Genomic DNA, 18,770 nt, shown 5'->3' with positions numbered 1-18,770 from the left:
CTGAGGGAAAATATACCAATAACTATCTGTTAAGGATCTCTTTGTATACCACGTTGTCAGTTCAGCAGTCTGGTTGTAATATGACCAAGCTGTGCACTGAGAATACTTTTGAGAATGCAACGTATAGTTTTGTCCAGGAGGAAAGCAATGTTGCCTCAAATCAATGGCAACCTTTTGTAGGCTGTGTCCCTGAGACTTATTAATTGTCATCGCGAAGCAGAGCCTTACTGGAAATTGGAGGCATTTGAATTGAAATGGGAGATCAGAGGGTATAACAGTGATGCCAGGAATACATTCAGAGTGTGGCGCTCTGCTGTTTTTTTGTGTAGCTGCCTTCACACAGCTTCTCCGCTGCTTTAAAAAAGAACACCATATTAGGCCATCGTTTCTCTTTGCTTCGCAGTTCTGTACTGTTTTATTGTTCGTTTATTACGATTCTTATAGTTATTGTGTAGCTATTTGAGACTTACTTTACTGTTCAGGTACCCATTTCCTTTATTTAATCCGCGGCTTGTACGTTATTTTTTGTTCGTTAATTACGATTATAGATATTTATTGATTCACTTCTTTAGCTGACTGCCTGCTCATATAAGGCGCTCCGCTGGTTTTTTGTGAAGCAGCCTTTACACAGCTTCTCCGCTGTTTTATAAACAAACGACATATAAGGCCATCCTTTTTCCTTGCTTTGCCAAGGAAGCTGCCTTTTTATTTAATCCATGGGTTCTCCGCTGTTTTATTGTTCGTTTATTACGATTATTATAGATCTCTTTATATACCACGTTGTCAGTTCAGCACTCTGGTTGTAATATGACGAAGCTGTGCGAGCTCACTCTTGAGAATGCAACGTATAATTGTCCAGGAGAAAAGCAATCTTGCCTGAAATCAATGGCATCCTTTTGTAGGGTCCGTCCCTGAGACTTATTACTTGTCATCACACAGCAGAGCCTTACTGGAAATTGGAGGCATCTGAATTGAAATGGGAGATCAGAGGGTATAATGGGGATGCGAGGAATACATTCAGTGTGGAGAAACTCTAGAGACAGGGTGTGTATTAACTTGTGGATTTTTCTGTGAGTATTTGGTGGCAGCATGACGAAGTTGCTTCCGCAAGACAGCGTTAGCTGTGGAGTTCAGCTCGGAGCATATTCTTTTCCTACCTTGTCAATTGTGTAATGCGTTTTTTGAACAGGTTTGATGCATCGAAGTGATCACTCGTATATTGCGTTCAGTCAGTTCACGTGAGCTGCTCTCTTGTGTGATGTTGCGATTTCCACGGCTTTATTTAATGTTAGCTAAGACCCGGCACTTAACCCCTTATCAAGCGGGGTCATTTTTGCTAAATCGCTTGTAATTTGACCTCTCCAAATTAGAATCATTGCTGTTATTGAACTATCTGGAGTATAAACACATGTTTGGTCTCTTTGTAAAGGTAACATTCTCTAGTTTCACCCTTATTAGTCAGAATCACTGTAGGTGTGACTGATCAAAAGTTATGCACATTAGAACTCACAGAAAAAATGAATTTTTTTGTTCTCACCTAAGTTTTTTTGTGAAAATAAAGGCCTCTATAGCTGCAGTAGGTAGGTGGGGACAGAAACACACTATGTACCAACAGAATAACTTGTTGACTACTCACATTTCAAATTTGAAAAGAATACCTGTAAAAATGACATTTTTACACCAGTTTTTATGTGGGCATGCCCAGGGGCTTTTTAGAGGGACCATTATCCACATTTTGGAACGTATGGAAAAAGTGTAATAACTTTTGAATGCTTCAACCCACATATATCAATGAGGGCTCTACTGAAAGCTTACACCTAAAGGAATCTATATCTACACACAGTGTCACTCTATTAGTTATAAAAATAATAAAAACAATAAAAATACACATTTCAATATAAAAATAGTCAACACAAGTCTTATGGGCCAAAAATATATATTTTATTTTTTACTTTTTTTTATAAAATGCACACAAACTATATACATTTCTTTTACAAACTGTTACAACACAGCTCAGCGTTTTTCCATGTGCCACTTGATGGCAGCAATCACTAGCAAGCAGAAAGCACAAGGCGTGGCACATGTCGCTCTCTGCCATTAGACGTCTCCTGGGCGATTGATACTTTCACGCCACGTACATGCCTCTATTACTTTAATCGAGTGTATTCACGTTTATCTGTACTTTTATCCATATTTAAAATGCGAAAAAACTTGGTGAAATCACAATAAACAACCACGCACCAAGTCTGCAGACTGGCACAAATGCCACCTTCTGCAGTCATCGTTTTGTTTACAAGTTAGTATGGCAAGTTACATATCAAAATGCTCGGCTGCTCATTGGCTGTAAGTTTTGAGTGTCAGTCACAGTGTCCAATCAAACTGGTAGATTCTACCAGGGTTTGGAGTTGTACGTCATCGTTCAGCTGTCTGTGACACTCGTTGGCTATACGAGGTGCCGGTCAACCCCAGACCCGTCGTAATTGGCCAACTTAGGTGTCAATCAGAAGCTAACACTTCCGTGTTTCATGCGGTAGCATGGTTATCGCCGACAGAAACAAATTACGTCTGATATGATCAATAGAAATGAAAAAAAATGACGTAGCTAGTCTCAAGTTATGAAACGTTTTCTGGAGTTTTTGTCCCTTTGAGGATATATCGTGTGTTTTGGACCTAATCGTTTTACTGGATTATATTCGCTGGAGCCTTACGGACAGAATGAGATCAATACTGCTCGGAAATATTGATGTTTAACTTGCAGGGGGTCTTCAAAGGTAGGGAAAGTCAACTCTTAAAAGTATGTACTTCTCTGTAAAAAAGGCTTTAGTGTCAGTGCTGTGGTTGTTGTGTGTCAAAATGGTTTATATCATCGGAAAGACGAGACTTTGAGGTTTCATTTGATGGGTAGGGTGTCGAGATGCATGGCAGATGGGCATGCACACATGGCTGTAACGTCGTCAAAACGCTGTTATGTCCCGGGACCGGTACGCGTGCGCGTTAAAGTTTCTCGCTACAGCAATTTTAACTCCGTTACAAAGCGATCCAAAGTCTCGTTTATTCCTCATATCTTCTCATTAAACTTCTATCTCGCGAATAAAGTATTTGGCGTTTTTCTTCAGCGCTCTTGGGAGTTCTTCTTTCTTTTCTACGTACTAGTGATGGGTCGTTCTTGAACGATTTGTTCATTTTGAACGAATCTTTAATGTCACTCGGGAAGAACGAGTCGTCTCGTGGGAGTGATTCGTTCAGTCGCGCATGCGCATTTACGCAACTTCCTATAGATTCTGTATTGGAATAAGCTTAACCAACTCAGTCTGAGCCGGAAACAGAATTGATTAGTTCATTCCTTGAGTCTTTCGAGTCGTTCGTTCTTTTGTCACGTGACCACTTACCGGCTCAGTACCTCAGTCAAATACTAACGTAAAATTCCATTTGTTGTATGTTGAATCATATTTAGAAATTATCATAAACTTATCAAAAATATCTAAAATGCATTTTCTTATAGATAGAAAATTTGATTTTGTTACTGTTTCTTGAGGATCTGTGGTGTGTTATTTTATAAATAAATAATCCTGTTACAAATAAATTATAGATTAATTATTGTGATCAACATTTGTGTAAGCAGTAGATGTGTTTGAGAGGTAACAGGTAACATTTTAATTATATTTTGCTAAAATGAACGAAATGAACGAAATGAACGAAATGACTCGAAAAAAGATTTGTTCATTTTGCTGAACGAGACTCAAAGGTCTGAGTCGGTAAAATAATCCAAACTTCCCATCACTACTACGTACTGCGTTGACAGTCAGTTCACGTGATTACGTGGGAGGCGTGATGATGTCACATGCAGCTCCACCCCCCACGGCCATCGAGCTAACGATACAGTATATGAGAAAAATAGGCTCCAGTTATGACCCTTACGCGTAGAATTTCGAAATGAAACCTGCCCAACTTTTGTAAGTAAGCTGTAAGGAATGAGCCTGCCAAATTTCAGCCTTCTACCTACACGGGAAGTTGGAGAATTAGTGATGAGTGAGTCAGTCAGTGATTTGCCTTTTATTAGTATAGATTTGTCACATTTTTTTTGTTTTTTTCCAATTAGACCACAGGCAGGTCAAGTGACTTGCTTAGGGTCACACAGTGACAGTAGCGGGATCTGAACCCACAACTTCAGGGTTTGAAGTCCAAAGCCTTAACCACTTCACTACATTGACAGCGCCTCTGTGCATCAGGTGGCCAATGAAGGTCTAACAAGCATTCTAATTGCATATGTATGAGGTTCATTAGCATAGCCCACATACAGTATGGTTGTTTCAGGTTGACAACCAGGCGGAATCTGAGGTGCGTTCATGTAGGCACATTTACAGGATGATTGTGATTAATAAAAGGTAAATTGGATACAAATGTGTGCAGGCCAGGATTTATAAATCAGATTTTTTATTTTTGGCATATGAAGTTTCCTGTTTTTTGGAGTATGAATACTTTTACACTTGAATCAATGCAAAATGAGCCCCCCTGGTCACAATACTACAAAAAAGATATAGCAACACTTAAAACTTTTCAGAGGAGAGTAACCACATACATCCCAGGACTTGAGAACATGTCATAGTCCAACACACTTGGAGAATTAAATCTGTTTAGCCTCAAGCAGAGGAGACTATGTGGGGACCTAATCCAGGACTTCAGAATCCTCAACAGGGTTGATAAAGTAGATCCAGCTGAATTCTTTCAGCTTAACTGTGCTTAACGTACTTGAAGACATCATTGGAAATTAAGGGAACATACATTTAGGAGTGAAGCCAGGAAGCAGTTTTTTACTCAAAGAGTTGTGGGAATCTGGAACAAACCACAGAGACATGGAGTTGAAGGTAAAACCTTGACAACCTTTGAGAAGAGTCTAGATGATGAGTCTAGAGTCTATTAGCTATTAGCTAAACGAAAAAGCCTGATGGTCTGAATGGTCTCCTCTCATGCGTCAGATTTCTTTTTCTTATGATGGGATTGGCAAGTTTTGTTGGTCTGAATGGCCTGTTCTGGTCATATTTTTTCTAATGTTCTGATCCAACCAAAGCACCAGAGAAGAACATGCGGACTCCACATAGACGACCCACAAATTGATTCAAGGTAGTGCTAACAAGCCCTCTCCTGCCATGGTGGCCTTTATTAATACAATATACTCTAAAGCCAACCAAATCTATGATTGACATCTAGTAGGCCGACAAAGTTTGGCATAAAAAAAAGACTTTGGGTAAAACCAAAATTTAAAAGATTGACCATTACTGTTTGATTTGTATTATGTTGTTTGTATTGCAGATTGTGCAGCTAGTATGTTAAGAGAGAGACAGGATGTCATAACTTGTGGAACTTTTTTATTTTTAAAACACTAACACTATTCACCATCTCCTGTCACTGTCATTTTCCTGATTTGCCAGCAGGAGTGGCATGTCACACTCCAGGACTCAAAATGTTTTTCATGGCTGTGTTGATCTAAGCGAAGTACCAATAAAAAAATGGTGTTATATTCTCTTAGCTCGCTCTTCAGCATCCCTCCTCACCCCAACTGGCTGGCCTGTTGTTCCAAATCATAACAGAAGACCCCTTCACTGCCATCTTCGGTCTGAGGAGCTCTGAATGCCATTGCTACATTCTCTTCAAGTCAGACACTTTTTCGGAGAGCGTCTCGGGCTCTGCTCAATGTTCCTGTCACTTTGTGTTTCAGACTGGATGGCTCTCGCTGCTTGAAGCGACATACTGCAGCTGTGCTTCAGGAAAGCCCTGAGGGCGCCAACATACACTTATAAGGCAAAGCATTCTTTTAGGTGCCTCGACAGCCCACCGCCACCTATACAGAGCACTTCAGACATTTTACTGTTGATTACGGACTCTCACAAGTGTTGCTACAGCCTTAATCCAAATGTGGAGGGTGGGCTCTTGTCTAGAAAAGGAGAGCCATGTAGAAAGAAACTGGCAGAGTCTACACTTACAACCGCAAAACTCTTCTCCATCAACATCAGGAGAAAATGCCATGTCAAAAAAAAAATAAAAACCTGACAGCAAGACAAACTGCGTTTTGTACGTAAGCAGGGCACCACGGTTCAGCCCATTGTCAGGAACTGACGCCACTTTACTCTTCTATGGCTGTACTGCTTCCAGCAATAAAAAGATGCAAAGTTTTATGCCAATGGCACCCCAGATAAAAAAATGACCACAGTGCAGGCCATATCTGGACATTTTTTAATGATATATTACTGTATGTGATGATGTACCACAAAAAAAAAAAAAAAAATGCTGAAAACGAAGATGTTATGGTGGTGGCTAATTTTTGCATTTTTGGGTTATGTGGACATTTGTGTACAGATTTTATTTAACCTCTTTTGTATTCTTTCGATGGAGAATTAAATTTTGTTATTCATTTAACTTTTCTGTGCTATTTTTATTAACTTTATGTTCCTTTGTATTGACGCAAAACTGTCTGGTCGTCATATGGCCGTGTTTGTTTGCCTGGAAGACACAGCAATAGCTTATAGTGGATTCACAAAGTATGAGGCCCCTTCACTTTCTGCACACTTTATTGTGTTGTTGATTTAACTTAAAATGGATGAGTTTGCCATTTTTGTCCATCAATCTACACTCAATAACCCATTATGACAAAGTGAAAAATGTTTTAAGAAAGGTTTGCAAATGTATTCAAAATCAAAAATGGAAATCTCTCATTCATACGAGTATTCAGACCCTTTATTGTGGTGCGTCCTGTTTGCTTTAATTCTCCTTGAGATGCATTGAGAACTTGATTGGAGTCCATCATGGCCAATTGAACTGATTGGAGATCATTTAGACAGGCAAACACTCATGATTCACACTGTAAGCCAGAACAAAAAACAAGCTATTAAGTCCAAGGACCTCTCTGTAGGTCTTCATGATGGAACCGTGGTGAGGCACAGATCAGGACAAGGGGAGAAAACCATTTCTGAACCTTTATGAGTGTTCCCAGGAGCACAGTGGCTTCAATAATTGTGACATGGAGGAAGTTTGGGACCTTGATAACTCTCAGAAAGACAACCACCTCATCAGCACTCCATCCATGAGGCATTTATGGTAGAGTGCTTAGACTCTTGAGTAAAAAGTACACAGCAGTTTAGTTAAGTTTAGGCACCACGGTATGTCTGCTGAAGACCAGGCACTGCTCCTTACCTGCCTAATACCATCCCTACTATGATGCATGATGGTGGCTGCAGGATCAGGTTATAGGGGTGAATCTCAACAGCAGTGGCAAGGAGGCTGGTCAAAATTGAGGGAAGGAAGAGTGCAGCCAAATACAGAGGGGTTCTTGAAGAAAACCTGCTCCAGAGTGCGTCTGACCTCAGACTCGGGTGACGATGACCCAAAGCATACAGCCCAGACAATGCTTGAGTGGCTTTAGGTCAAGTCTCTAATGACTGTGCTTGAGTGGCCCTGACTTACCGAAGAAGACTTGAAGCTGGACTTGCTGCCAAAGAGGCTTCTACAAAGCACTGAATACTGATAGGAATGCGAGATTTCAGTTGTGACCCGACATTTGCGCGATAGACATATGAGCGCCGACAAAATAGCGACCATTAAAACGTGGTGTCAAAATCGCGCTGACAAAATCGCGAAAGTTTCATTAAATATGAATTACTAGTTAAAAGCATATATAATAATGTTTATTTTAGAAATGAATATTATGAGACGCGGCATGCCGTCAGCACGCAGATAGTCCTTAAGATCACGCCCTGCATATGTAGGAAGAATTGCAGCAAGACGTCTTGATAGTTGAGCGTATTTAGACTTGCTGGCTGCCTGACTGCTGGTAATTCTGCTTTGTATACGACGCGTTATGCCAACCCTCGACTGAGTTATTTGTTCGCGGCATGCCATCAGCAGTTATAACAGTTATAACCTAGCACATAATGTGGACGTACGCGTCCCACTCTCTTGGCCTCTCTCACGATTTTGTCGTGGCAATTTTGTCGGTGCTCATTTGTCCGTCGCGGTTTTGTCGGGGCGCATATGTCTATCGCGTTTTTGTTGGTGAACCGATTTCAGTTTTTCATTTTTAAAAAAACTTGTCCTTAATGGATCTATGGAATGGATAGATTGATAGGCAGAAAAGGCACATTTATCCATTTCAAATTTAAATCTGCAGCACAATGAAGCGTGCAGAAACTGAAGGGGTCAGAGTAATTTCTAAATTCATCGTAGTTCTAAATGTCGGGATGTAAACACACAGTTACTATCTGCGCTTATATAAAAAGCATCCTTGCATATTCTCGCTAACTTGGCTTTAAAAACAAGTAGAGAGGTTCATTTTCGTTTTTTCACTTTAGTTTTGTTTTCAAGACTTCTCTTTTTGTCTTCCCCCCTTTGGACTTGCTGCTCAATAACATTTTGTCAACTCGTTTACGAGCTCTGCCCGTCTCACTTCGTGTTCTCTCTCATTCATTTATCATTTTCTGGTTTGTTCATCTCTCACAATAAGTCTTGAGTGCCTATCTGTGCTCAGAACAAAAAGGATTACAAATGAAATGAAGATTCAAAAAAGAAAGAAAGCTTAAAGATTAAATAACAGACATAAGCAAGACACAATTAGAAATCAAGAAGAAACTTACAAAAAGAAAACTAAATTAATAAAGTCAAATCCAAGCAAAATTCAAAGTGTGAAAGAAATGCAGAAATTAATTTTAACAAAACAAGCCAAAAATTCAAAATCTAAATTGCAGAGCCCTACATCTGAGAGACTTGAATTCCTAGATGAAATGGTCAAGACAATTCCAAACTATGTGAAATAAAAAGAACTAAACGGGACCAACAAGAAGAGGAGTACAACGTAAGAGGCCACTTGCTGTTAAATCATCCAGACGCCGTGGACCTCCATAGACCAAGAGGAGTAACGCTGATCCCAGGGATTGATTCTCCATATTGACTACAGCTTACAGTATCCCTAACTTTGCTAAACATGCACAGTATATTTTTGCACAAACATGCTGGGTAATATTTGTGCAGCTCATTTAAAAAACAAAGAGTTAACACACTTGAAAGGAGTGTCAGCGCTGTGATCACACCCATCTCAATTATTCTGGGCGTACATTGAAATGTGTGCTCACTGCACTAACTGCCGCGGCTCATGACTACAATTAAGGGAGAATATGGCTAACAACATTTGATTAATATTGTTAATAAATGGGGCGGCACGGTGGCGCAGTGGTAGCGCTGCTGCCTCGCAGTTAGGAGACCTGGGTTCGCTTCCTAGGTCTTCCCTGCGTGGATTTTGCATGTTCTCCCCGTGTCTGCGTGGGTTTCCTCCCACAATCCAAAGACATGCAGGTTAGGTGGATTGGCGATTCTAAATTGGCCCTAGTGTGTGCTTGGTGTTTGTGTGTGTCCTGCGGTGGGTTGGCACCCTGCTCAGGATTGGTTCCTGCCTTGTGCCCTGTGTTGGCTGGGATTGGCTCCAGCAGACCCCCGTGACCCTGTATTCGGATTCAGCGTTTTAGAAAATGGATGGATGTTAATAAATGTATGGTATATCTGAATTTACAAAGTTTAAAGCATTCACTAAGTCACTTTATTTTTTGATTTCAATTTACTGTCCCTGATACCCTGCACCTCCTCCTTGACTGTTCTTCCACTCCTAAAATATTGAAATCTCTTTGGGTGATTTTTCGGCTTTTCTACAATATTTCCTCACTAACTGCCTTTAGGTTTCCCTGATGTCTTTTTTAATTGTTGTCCTCATGTTCTCATATGCCCTACAAACTGCATTGAAGTTATTAGTCTTGTACGCCTCATACAGCTGTTGTGTCCTTTGCAGCTTTTTATCTTTTTATTTACCCACCACAGAGTTTTTTTTTTTTCCTTTTGTAAAATTTCCTAACCAGCGCATGCTCCTAACCTAATTTAGGGACGTACCTATCTTGCATTATATAAAACATTTTTAAATCTACCTCTTCATACGCTCCTCAACTGTCTCCAAGCTTAAAATCTTATCTCAGTTTATCCATTTTAGACAACATTGAATCACAACAGATTTAATTTGGCTTTTTTGTCATTAATCAGCAGAAAAAGATTCTTCAACGTCCAAGTGAAAACAGATCTCTGCAAAGTAGTCGAAATTAAATAACAATATAAAACACAAAAAAAAGTCTCAGAAGTACTTACCCTAATTTAATATTACACCTAAATCATAACTAATTCAGTTTTTAAAAGTCCCAGAATTCGTTCAGTCTACTCCGCCTCTCTCCAGCCAGTTTTCAGTTGACTGTAGTCTAAATGTGTAAGATCTAATTTACAATGAATCAGCATGGTGGCCTAACTTACACAATGAAGATAAAACAACACTCCAAGGACAACTGCATGAGAAGGTGATTGAAAAGTAAAAGGCAGGGATGGAGACAAGAAAAGATCTATGTGACTAAACATATCCCTTGAATTTCAGACAAATAAATCATGAAGAAATTGGATAGAGTATGGCCTAGCTGTAAAGCTGCATAAAGCGGGCCATCCACAAAAACAGAGTGGTCATGCAAGAAGATGACTAGTGAGGTGGTCCACCAAGAGACCCATGAGAACTCTGAAGGAGTTACAAGCTGCAGTAGATGAGATTGAAGAGACTGTGCCTAAAACAATTGCTGTCACCAGTTGCAGCTTTATGGGAGAGTGACATGGACAGCTATTGGTAAAAGACGCATGGCATCTCAGCTAGCGTTTACCAGAGGGAACCTGGAAGACTCTGAAGCCAGCATGAAGAATGTCCTATGATCTTATGTGGTCCTAATTATGCTTTTTGGCCATCAGGCTAAATGCCGTTTTTGGAATGAGCCAAACACTGCATCTTATCAAGAACATGGCATGATGAAGCAAGATGGCAACATCATTTTCTGCAGCAAAACCTGGATAACTTGTGAGGGTAGAAGAGAAAATGAATGCAGCAAATGCTGTCTGCAAGAAACCCATACATTTGGAGAAGATTTATTTCCCATAAGCATAAAGCCAAAGCTACAAAGGAATGACTTAAATACAACAATATTTGTGGACTGAAGTGGCCAAATCAGAATCCACATCTCAATCCAACTGAGAATTTGTGACTGGACTTTAAAATGCTGCTCACTCATGAGCAGTTTTGCAAAGAAGAATTGGGAGACACTGCAGTGTCCAGATGTGCAAAGCAGATAGAGACCTGAGCGCACAGACTCAAGGGTGTCATGGCAGCATCTGCTAAATACTGACTTGAAGAAGTAAATACTTACGTGATCAAATTTTTTGTGGTTTATATCTGTAATTAACTTGGACCATTTTGCAGAGATCTGTTTTCACTTTGACAGTAAAGAGTCTTTTCTGTTGATCAGCGTCAAAAAAGCCAAATTAAATCCACTGGGATTCAATGTTGTGTAACCATAAAGTGTCAAAACTTTCTATGGGGTGAATACTTTTACTAAGCACCGGTCCTGGGCAGCACTGAACTATTTTACAAGAAGGGCATACCCATGGTGAAGAATTCCAGGAAAGAGCTACTAGACGTCTTTCAGGTCTGTGAAGCTTTAAGCAATGAGGTGACGACTTGAACCTTTGCATTTGAAGCAACTGAAGATTGAAGTTAAATTTGTCACTAAAAGCTCAGGTAGATGGTTGCCAGCTGTGACTTTTAACCCCATTCTCCAACAAGATCCCTGGGGCACAGGCAATGGCTAAGGGTAAGTTGTGTACATATAGAAGAAAACATTTCTTTACGCAAAGAACTGCAAACAGTATATGTAGAAAAAGTAACATAAACAGTGGCGCATGAAGACCTTTGGGACCTTCCAATCACAGCAATATTTTGAAAATCCACCTTAATGAAATGTGAAGTGTCTGTCCAGTTGCTATGTTTCTGTCATTCCAAGGGATGGCACATCACAAACACTAACACTACTTTTATGATAGCCATACCAAATGGCATATAACAGAGACATATGCATTGCATGGTGCACTGCAAACTTTAATGCTGAGGGCTACATTGATTACTTAAGATTTCAGCACGTCTTGGATGGATAGCACAGCTAGTACTGTATTTTGATTAATACAATGCAACAAATAATGTTGGTTAGACTGGCCTGTTCTCCTAAATTATTATTATGTGTGGAGTTTGCATGCCCTCTTCTCTTCATATCTAAGTGGTATTCTAATATCATCTCACACCTGAAAGAAGTGCATATGGTAGAGGGTTTAACAACCCTGATTTTGCATGAATTGGAGTCGCATCCCATTCTTAGTTTTCCCTTGTGTCTGAAAGGGTTAGGTTAGTTTCTGACTTCTTATAACCTATAATAGAAAAAAGCAGGCTCTAAATGTGGATGGATAAAGTATACATGGAAAAATCGATTCATCCTGATCCAACCTGCTTAATTCAGAGTTACAATGCATAGGATCTATTCTGACAGCAAAAGATGTATGATAAAGTATAATAGATTGACGTCTCCTCCATGGCATGACACACACTCTGCCTCACAAGTGGCAGCCTTAAAATTACCAGTGGCTATGCATGGCTTAGGGATGTGGGACTTAAACCCATACACACGTGGGATATGTTCAGATTCCATACGGACAGTCTCTAGACTCTAGTCTCTCTTCTAAGCCTGAATCTAAGACGTGACGAGGGAATGCTGTTGTGCCAACACAACATGAAAAAATGGCAGGCCTAATTAAAGAAAGGATTGTTGAATGAAGGCATAAACTGACCTCTAACTGACAAATTAGTCTCAAATACATCTTTCTTTGGCTGTTTGATCCGGAGTATTAGATGTTTGTTACATACTATTAGTATGCATTAGTTTATAAATTCATTTGTCAGAAATCCTCTAGCCAGGATGTCATTTAGTTGTAAGTTATTAATTGCTTCAACTGGATGCAATTGAAAACTGGACTCTCTGTTGAAGATATTTAATTTGCATTGTTTTTTCAGGAAAAAGCATACATACAAATCTTTTAAATTTTGGTTGGCAGCTTGTCAAGACACTGGATCATCCAGTTTAAGTCCCTGAAAAAAGAAAAAAAAAAAACACAGGAATAATACTTCAAACTGCAAACACAGGGCTACACTAAAGCAAGGGTCTCATACTCAGTCCCTGGGGGGCTGCTTGGGCTGTGTGTCTACATTAGAATTTGTGTTGTTCATGTACAAGAACCTTCTGCTAAATGTGCATTATATTTTTTGGCAAGATCAACAAAATGTTTTGTGAATCGGTGTTGGTTTTTCTTCTGGGTTTCTTTCAATTTAATTAAATTCAATGACATGTTTATTATGAGCAAATTCATGCAGCTGCTCCCCTTTTGCCCACCTTATTATTCTCCTAATTGAACTTGAACTTTATTTATTGCCAGGCATTATAGTCGCTAGAAATTTCTCTTAATGTTCCATCTATACACCTAATAAGGTAAACACAATTAAAGAACACAATATACAATACATGACGCCATCACAACATTATGTACAATAGTAATGAAAAATACTGTATATTACACAAAACACAAACACATAAAACAATACAGTAATGTAGAACTGCACTCCCAACTAGCAGTATATGAAGAAAGTTGTTATAAAATAAACACAAAACAAACAATTTAGATTAGATAGTGGACTTTACAAATCAAGAAAAGAGAAAGATAATTCAGTGACTATGTTTAACCTGAGTGACTGCAGTAGGAAAGAAACTGTTTCTATGTCTAACAGTAACTAGTAACGTTTTCTTGATGATAATAACTGAAGGAGATGGCTGCCCAGACGAGTGTCATCTTTGATTATATCTGTCAGGTTACCTGAGCTGTGCAGTACACAGGACCTCAACGGAGTCCAGTTTCAGGCCCATTCTGAACAGCACGCTGCAGTTTAGGTCTCGAGTGAACAAATGCACTGCAATACCAGACTTTTATGGAGAAAGTGAGGTTGACTTCAATGACAGCTCTGTAAAACTGTACCAGTACTGATTGGGAAAGATTGCACTCATTAAATTGACAGATTTGGATAAGGGTAATTCATGCCAGTTGGGTGACAGTTGTGCCGAGAAATTCAAATGATTCCACCCTGTTGACAACGCCACCGTTTATAACTAGGGGAGCAGGTGGAGAAGAGTGTCTCCTACAATCCACAATAATTTGTACTGTTTTCAAGGAATTCAAGTTAAGATTATTGAGGGTCTTAGCTGTTAATTGAAAACGTAATGAAAATAAACAATTGAAAACATATGTTAATAACTAAGTGACCCAAGACAAGGCTAACAAAGTGCAGCTCGTATGTAAAAGAAGGTAAGCAGTAAGCCTGCATATGAAGTAAAATCAGCACTGTAGGCAATTTGAGACTGAATAATTAGGGGTGCATTAACTGCAAAAGCTTTCTTTGCGAAAATAACAGTCAACTGCGTGTTCTCAAGAACCCTGGCAGGTCTGCCATCTAAATTTTAAGTGTTAAAAATCTCACGCATGCGCAGAACAATAAGCATCGCTAACGGCTCAACAAACTTTTGTAACGTTTTGACATCTTCAGCCTCGAAACCTGCAACTGTACAAATGAAAAATCCAATTACGATTAAACACTAACCTGTCTGTGAAAGGCATTGGTGCAGTAAATGAAACGTCGAATTTCTAGATATGTATTGGCATAAAGATCGGCAGTGACCTCAGATCATAAACTGGTAATGAAAGACGCCTGCAGTTGCCTGCTTCGCGGAAGTAGCCGCATTAAAATTACCCCCAGGGATAGCAGCTGCCAATTAAGTCGAACTGAACACATCGGCATAGTAATAAAGGGTTGTGAATGCCTTTTTGGTTTGAACTGCGTAATCACGTTTGTCCATTTCAGTTGTTACTTTCGAACATCAAAAAGTCTTTGCCAAATCCCAAATGCAACTTCTGAATATGCGCTAATTTTATTTATTCCCTTCTACTTTCCGATATTTACCACTTTAGATACTTCAGTGAATGGAAACAACAAATAGATTCCACCTAGTTACTTGCAGTAATAATATCAACAAAATAACCGAAATATAAATGGCCCACTTACAACGCCCAGACTCGTACTTCCCTAACAGCTTAAAGCCATTTCTGATACTATACAGCATATAGACAGACAAGCCTGCAAGCAGGCAGCCTAGCACGACTCTCCGCCCTCCTTAGCTACGATTGGTCCGCAATTGTTATCCTGCGTATTGATTGGTCTACGGAAATGTCCTTTTGCGGCTACCCTTCGCAAGTAGAAAGGACTTCGCTTCCTAACCCAGTGGCACATTCCTGGAACGGCACGGAGGCAGAGTACATCATGGTGCGTGAAACTGGGAATGCTGGGGGCGGGAAGTGACAAGCCATTTGGGAACCTAAAAATGCATGAGGCAAAACTATGATGTTAATATAATCAGTGATTTTTTGTCTCTTTTTAAACAGTCTGACTTCTCTGAGGACCAAATCAGCGGTAAGTTGATGTTTTCCATCTTGCTTATGCTTCTGTACTGATGAGCGCACGAAGGTGTATGTCTGTCCACCGACTCCTTTCTTTCTGTTTAGGACGGGGGTTCATTGCTTGTGCAGCACTCCTCTAAACGCGTTTATGCCTCTCATGGTCTTGCTTTTAACCACGCTCTGAACCTTTTCCTTCCTTTCTCTTTTCTCTTTTTACGACTATTTCTGTGTATGTAGATTGAGTTTAAAGAAGACCAGATTTCCGGTAAGTCAGTATTTGCATACCTGGCGGGGCTGGTGGAGAACTGCACTCCGGCACCCGAGGACTTACTTGCGTGTGTCTCATCTCTAACATGGGTGTTTTTTGCGTGTATCTAATCATAGAACCCTATTTGGTGGCGATACATACGTCGGGTTTTGTTGCGGAAGTATTGAGTGCAATAGTGGAGACGAACACCTTTGACGGTAGATGCTGAGCGGCCGGCCGGACCGCCCCACCCACCTGCGGGCAATGGATGACTTAAACGTGGATTGGACAGAACGAACTGAACCAAAAGTGAATAATATGATGAAATTATAATGCGTTTATTCACTGACGGGCGCGGCAGGATGTGAGCCGCGCTTCAAAGTTGAGCCCCACCCCATTTCGGCCTGAAGCCTGGGTCTCGATTTCGAGTTAACCGCCGCATGAAATGACTTCATTCCTCGTCGATAGGGTTAGTGACGCAGGCCTGCCCTGTTTAAGGGAGGGGTTGCAATAAATTCCCTTTCGTCCAGTAAATCCTGGGTGTTGGGCAAGTGTGATAATAAAGGAATTCGGCTTTCGTTTCCCCCCGGAGGTCAATATTCTTCTGTTCCCGACGTTTGCAGTTTCCTCTCTTAAAATGGTGTTTCTGTACCACACGCTTCCTTATAAGGAAGTTTATGCAGACACATTCCTAGGGAGGTGGGATAGGAAACGTCCCTCCTTTTTATGCTGTTTACATTCTGCTGTAACTTTTTTTTCTTCTTCCTTAATGGTCTTCCTTACTAATTTGAAGTGCTAATCTGTAAGCAAATTTGGCGAAGCCCGTTGAGGGCCGCCGATCGGAAAAGCGAACTTGAGCAGTAGGAAGTAAAAAAAAAAAACACATACACCAATACGTTTAGGATAGAGCCCGGTATTTAAAACAACCAGTGTCGCAATGTGTGCCCCGATCAGCGACTACTTTTAAGGATCGGTACAGCTTGATCATGGCAATATTTGCACTTGTTTGTGGTCCTGACTGGAGCTGCTTCTTATAATAAAACTAATTTTAGATATGGCTAAGAATGGGTGCTGTCTGTTCTTAATTTGATAAAATGCCGGGGTTGGGTTGGTGTTACCTTTATGAATAAGTTTGAAACTAAACAGCTGCTTTATTTTATATACAACGCACATACTGGCTCTTGCCAAGTATGGAGGTATTTTGTCTGTATTTTGGAATATGTTATTAAAACTGCATGTCATTTTAAACAATTAACAGTAGTGGGACTTTTTATGATTGTTGTGAACATCAAGTTACAGTTAAACATCTTGAATTAACCTCAATCTTCACCTCAAAAGAATGGGAATTCCATTTTTTACTATAGTGCATTATATTTTTTCATTGCCTTCTGCCTTGATTTACTAAATTTACTGATTCATCCATTTTCTACCACTTATCTGGCAACAGCTCACAAGTCCCTTTTACCCTCCACCCCACCAGGGGAAGTAGAATCTGTCCAGCATGTCCTGGGTCTTCCTCCAGATCTTTTCCCTTCTGGACTGCCTGAAGCACCTCTGCAAGAAGGAGTTTAGAGGGCACCCTAATCTGATGCCTGAGCCACCTCAACTTGCTCCTTTCAATTTTACTAATGCTTGTAGTCATTCACGTTTTAGGGGTGACCGTTATGTGTGTAAGTTATTTACTGTACATCACGTGTTGTGCTTTTGTGTTAGTATTACTGTTTTTAAAACATTTATAAAATGTCACTTCAGTTTGGCTTAGATGGGATTGGTTTATACAGTGTAGGTGGGTGACCACTCTTAAAATATTTAGCAATTAAAACAGTTCAACATATTACAGCAGTGCAGTTGCAGATATTTTTCTTTCTTCAATAGCATTTCATGTGTTTCTTTTACCTTTTTTTTTTCCTCTTCCATATACACTGCTTCTTAAAATTGCTTAATTTGTACAGTCCTTAAATGTTTGTGAAAAACAAGATGGAGTCAGACACAACACAATTCTATTATAAATAAAGTGATTAAAGTGCAGTTGATAAAACCTCTAAAATTATAACATTTATTATGTTGTAAAGTTGTATGTAGGTTTTTAGAAAGAATACATTTATTTCATATTAATAAAACTGCATTTTTATCAGTATTAATGTATTGATCTTCCATATCTGTTTAAATTGGTAACAATTTAAGTGCATTTGGCACAATATGACAAGACTGAATGACCACAGTTTGGTAATAACAGTGCTGGAGTAACATCTCGGCTAATGATGTGCACTGTATCCTTAAAATTGTGTGTGGCATGTAAAGTTTTGTAGCTTCACTAACAGCTAAATGCGTGACGGAGAACAGTGCAGCAAATCTTATACTTTTTGATCTTTTCGAGAATACAGAAAATAGTAACGGGAGCACAGCTGTAATATCTTGGGGATGTCTTTTTTTTTTTTAAATATGTCTCAAAGTAATGATTGTTTGTTTGAAACAACACAGAATAAGGTTTTTTAAGTGTAAAACAAAAATGTAGTTTTCTGTTGACTTGATTAGTTTAGATTGATAATGATTTTCCATTCGATCACACTGTATGGCGCTTTGCACAGAACGCATTTCGTGATGCTTGAGAAATGGCACATAAACTTCACTTGCTGGTTAGGAGATGCCACCACATGCATGATGTCCACATTTGTTTAAAGTACAGTTTTGACAGCTTGAACAAATTCTTTCTTACTCTTTGTACATCGCAGTCTCCTGGTTTGTGCTTCTGTTCTGCATTTAAAAAGTTCTCAATTGATTTTTCTAGCATCCCTTTTGCCACTGGCCCAGATATCCCTTTTTTTTTGGGAGAAATGTATATTTTTCCCACTAACAGATATTTTATATTATAAAGTTAGGTTCATGTAAATCACAAAACTGGATGCACACAAAGAGTATATATATTTCTCTTTGAATGATGGTTCTGTGTAATCTTTTAAAATGCTAATTTGGTACTTCAGATGATAGTGGGAAGATAAACAAACAAAAGCTTTGTTGTCTGATTCAAGCCACACTGACCCCATTACTGGTACACCACAGTGCAGGCAATTGTTGATTACATTGA

At 39.6% G+C, this 18,770-nt stretch overlaps 1 protein-coding gene across 4 annotated transcripts in view; it reads left to right on the top strand.

Moving 5' to 3' along the window:
* LOC120525180 (myosin light polypeptide 6-like) overlaps window positions 1-18,770 on the top strand; it is a 46,913-nt gene that overhangs the window by 16,261 nt on the left and 11,882 nt on the right. For 2 of the 4 annotated variants that reach the window (XM_039747273.1, XM_039747274.1), the window contains exons 1-2: window positions 15,194-15,304; window positions 15,424-15,451. In XM_039747273.1, coding sequence (XP_039603207.1) covers window positions 15,209-15,304; window positions 15,424-15,451 — 124 coding nt within the window. In that variant the 5' untranslated portion in view covers window positions 15,194-15,208. Of the gene's footprint in view, window positions 1-15,193; window positions 15,305-15,423; window positions 15,452-15,675; window positions 15,704-18,770 lie in introns of those variants that run through there. The other 2 variants (XM_039747272.1, XM_039747271.1) reach the window with 1 other exon arrangement.

This window comes from Polypterus senegalus, chromosome 3, assembly GCF_016835505.1.
Source record: "Polypterus senegalus isolate Bchr_013 chromosome 3, ASM1683550v1, whole genome shotgun sequence".
In the NCBI taxonomy this organism is placed as follows: Eukaryota; Metazoa; Chordata; class Cladistia; order Polypteriformes; family Polypteridae; genus Polypterus; species Polypterus senegalus.
The sequence above is the reverse complement of the archived record's forward strand: the minus strand, read 5'-3'. Positions and strand labels throughout refer to the sequence as shown.